The sequence below is a fragment of the Acipenser ruthenus genome, chromosome 30 (assembly GCF_902713425.1).
Source record: "Acipenser ruthenus chromosome 30, fAciRut3.2 maternal haplotype, whole genome shotgun sequence".
Taxonomy (NCBI): Eukaryota; Metazoa; Chordata; class Actinopteri; order Acipenseriformes; family Acipenseridae; genus Acipenser; species Acipenser ruthenus.
In genome coordinates this window covers 6,104,492-6,107,486 of record NC_081218.1, presented here as the reverse complement: position 1 = coordinate 6,107,486, position 2,995 = coordinate 6,104,492, and the positions used below count along the sequence as shown (strand labels likewise).

At 46.1% G+C, this 2,995-nt stretch overlaps 1 protein-coding gene across 1 annotated transcript; it reads left to right on the top strand.

Annotated features, from left to right (window-relative positions):
• The first annotated feature begins 265 nt into the window (after nucleotides 1-265).
• Nucleotides 266-2,496, top strand: LOC117414358 (induced myeloid leukemia cell differentiation protein Mcl-1 homolog). The gene is given in 3 exon segments (XM_059004536.1): nucleotides 266-275; nucleotides 558-805; nucleotides 1,981-2,496. Coding segments are annotated over 3 exon segments (375 nt in total). The 3' UTR covers nucleotides 2,098-2,496.
• The last annotated feature ends 499 nt before the right edge of the window (nucleotides 2,497-2,995 follow it).

Genomic DNA, 2,995 nt, shown 5'->3' with positions numbered 1-2,995 from the left:
GGTGTAGCAGGTTCATAGAGATTTAGTTGTTGTAGATGTATTGTTTTTAAATGTCTTACGATGTTTTTCAATGCGTTGTTTAAAGTTATGTACACGTTGAATAGTACTTTTGCACTTCTGACAATGCCAGTGGCTCCTGTTTACTTTTGAAGAAGTTTCATTTCAGAACAATAACAGGTAATGATGCACCTGTCTGTGGAAATAAACAATAATATGTACTACTGATTATAATAAGCTTGATTTGATATAGCACCCTTCATAACTTATGGGCAGCAGTGTGGAGTAGTGGTTAGGGCTCTGGACTCTTGACCGGAGGGTTGTGGGTTCAATCCCCAGTGGGGACACTGCTGCTGTACCCTTGAGCAAGGTACTTTACCTAGATTGCTCCAGTAAAAAAACCCAACTGTATAAATGGGTAATTGTATGTAAAAATAATGTGATATCTTATAACAATTGTAAGGCATCCTGGATAAGGGCGTCTGCCAAAAAATTAATAATATTTTGACCTACAAATTCCGTGCTTTGGTTATTTGATAATTATTTATTTTTCCCCCCAGGAATCATCACCAGCCTCAACGTGGGTCAGGAAATGGAGGTGGGTTTCGTGACGGACATGGCTGAGAGCCTGTTCAGCGACGGGACCACGAACTGGGGCCGCGTGGTCAGCTTGGTGACGTTCGGGGCCGTGGTGGCCAGGCACCTGAAACAGCGCGGCCTGGAGCACTGCATCGAGCCGCTGGGGGAGCGAATCAGCAGCTTCCTCCTCCGGGACAAGAGAGCCTGGATGAGAACGGAGCGTGGGTGAGTGAGCGCCGCGCTGTCTTCACACACCAGGAGGGGGCGCCATGCCGGGCTTGAGACGCAGGGGAGGGGGTTGGGGGAATGAGAGAAAGCAGACTGGATTAGATTTGATAGTAGATGTTGGACCTGTTTTTGATGGCTTCTAGTTTTGTTTTAATGCAGACTTCAATCCTGACCCCCCCCCCCCCCCCCCCAAATAAAATGACTCTCTGGACTACATCTAAATTCTCATAGTGGCAGTTTTTGATCCTTTTCAGTTTCCCCCAAAATTAAGTGACTTTCGCATGCATTTTGTTTCTTAATGACTGACTAAGTTTTTCGTTTGACTTTTTTAAAATGTGCTAGGCAAAGTGAGCTAGCTATTGGACCGTTTACACACAGGTGAAGTTTAGACTGGGCTGTGCTCCTAATGAGCGAATGGAAGGCGATGATGGTAACCTGCCCGCCCCCCCCCCCACCCCACACACACACGGTTAGATTAACGAGTTTCTAAAGCAGCTGTTCTTTGCCATCTTGAATTATTCAGTAGCTGCCGCGTGAATCCGGTCCGCCAGCTTGCAACGTCAACTCGCGACAGAACCGCCTGTTTCCTGTCTTAATTGCTGCGGATCGGCCTCCATTCAGTTGTGTGTATTGGGTTCGCGGGGGGGGGGGGGGGGGGGGTGCACAGTCGTCGGCATTGCCCTTCTCCCAGTCCCAGAGCAGTTGAAACCTGAGAGCTTTGCTTATGTTGCCTCCTGAAGGTGCACAAGGAAACGAGGGCTGCTTGTTCACCCCGCTTTGTTCTTGAAATACATTTTGAGCGACTCGTGTATCACGAGGAGGAAATGGTTTTTGGACAGCCAGTTCCAACCCGTCCAGTCGATTTTTATAAACCCTGTTTCTTGCGCCTCGCTGCAGAAATGAGTTTCTGTTTTAGTGGCACGCTTGCGTCCTTTGTACCGTAAAGGGTTAAAGATATTTGGGGATCAATTTGTAGAGAAATGATGAAACTGGGGAAAGACCTGCACAGCGAAGTCTTTAGAACTTCGAGTGAAATTTATTTTTTATACAACTGCTTCCTTTTAGTGATCAACTTGGCCAAACTTCCTAAATCTTTGACCAATTGTAGCGAACCATTCTGATATTTATTCCCCCCCCCCCCCCCCCCCCCCCCCCCCCCCCTGTTGTGTTCTGCAGGAAGGCTTCGTGGATTTCTTCCACACGGAGGACCCCGAGTCCAGCATGAGGAACGCTTTGATGACCTTCGCTGGCCTTGCAGGTATCGGCGCTGGCATCGTGCTGCTCATGAGATGAGGGGAGGGGGACTCCCTAAAGATACTGGACTATCGCTACCTGAATGTCTGTCCATTCAAAAAGACTTTGCTTCCATGCCCCCTGTCAAAAAGTTAAACGTGGCTGACGGGGGTGCGGTTTTGAAGAACGCAGACTCTGCCCCGGTGAAAGGGAGGAGGAGGGGCACAGACCAGGGGGTCCAGAGAGAGGGGTTCTCCAGGCACACCATTTTTAAAACACACTACAGTTTGGAGATCGCAGGAAGGAGTGGATTCCCAGATGCGTGTTTTTTTGTTTGTAATTTGGTGCTTTTGAAATGTTGCAGCTAAATTTGAGAGTGAATGTAACACCAGATTTGAGTGTTTCTATAGCTGCTCAGTGACATCACTGGTCTGGTTTCCCTGGTTTAAGGGGAGTGTTTTACGTTTTGGTTGGGGTCTTCTGTTTTTTTTTTTGGGGGGGGGGGGGTGAGGGAGATCACACCTGTTTCCTTCACCTGGATTGTGGCAGGTTGTGTCGCAGGCTCACCTGGGGGGTGAAACACATTTTATTTTTGTAATAAATTTGAGAGAGATGTCGTGTGTTTTTTTTTGTGTTTGTTTTTTGTAAATGTTACAAATACTTTGAGGCACCCCCCCCCCCCCCCCCCCCAAAAAAAAAAAAAAAATCAATCTGATTACAAAATGATTTCTGCAATTGAAAATTCATTTTATTGCAGTCGTTGGTAAATGTTACTTCACAGTTAGCCGTAATTGAAGCGTTTAAAAATCTCAAACATTTTGGAAATGGGTGTTTTTTGTTTTTTCTACCGTTCCTGTTCTCTTAAATTTAAAATAGGGTAATATATATCCAGCCACGTCTTAATTTAACACCCAGGATCATGTGTGTGGGTTTTTTTTTTTTTTTTTTTTTTTTTTTT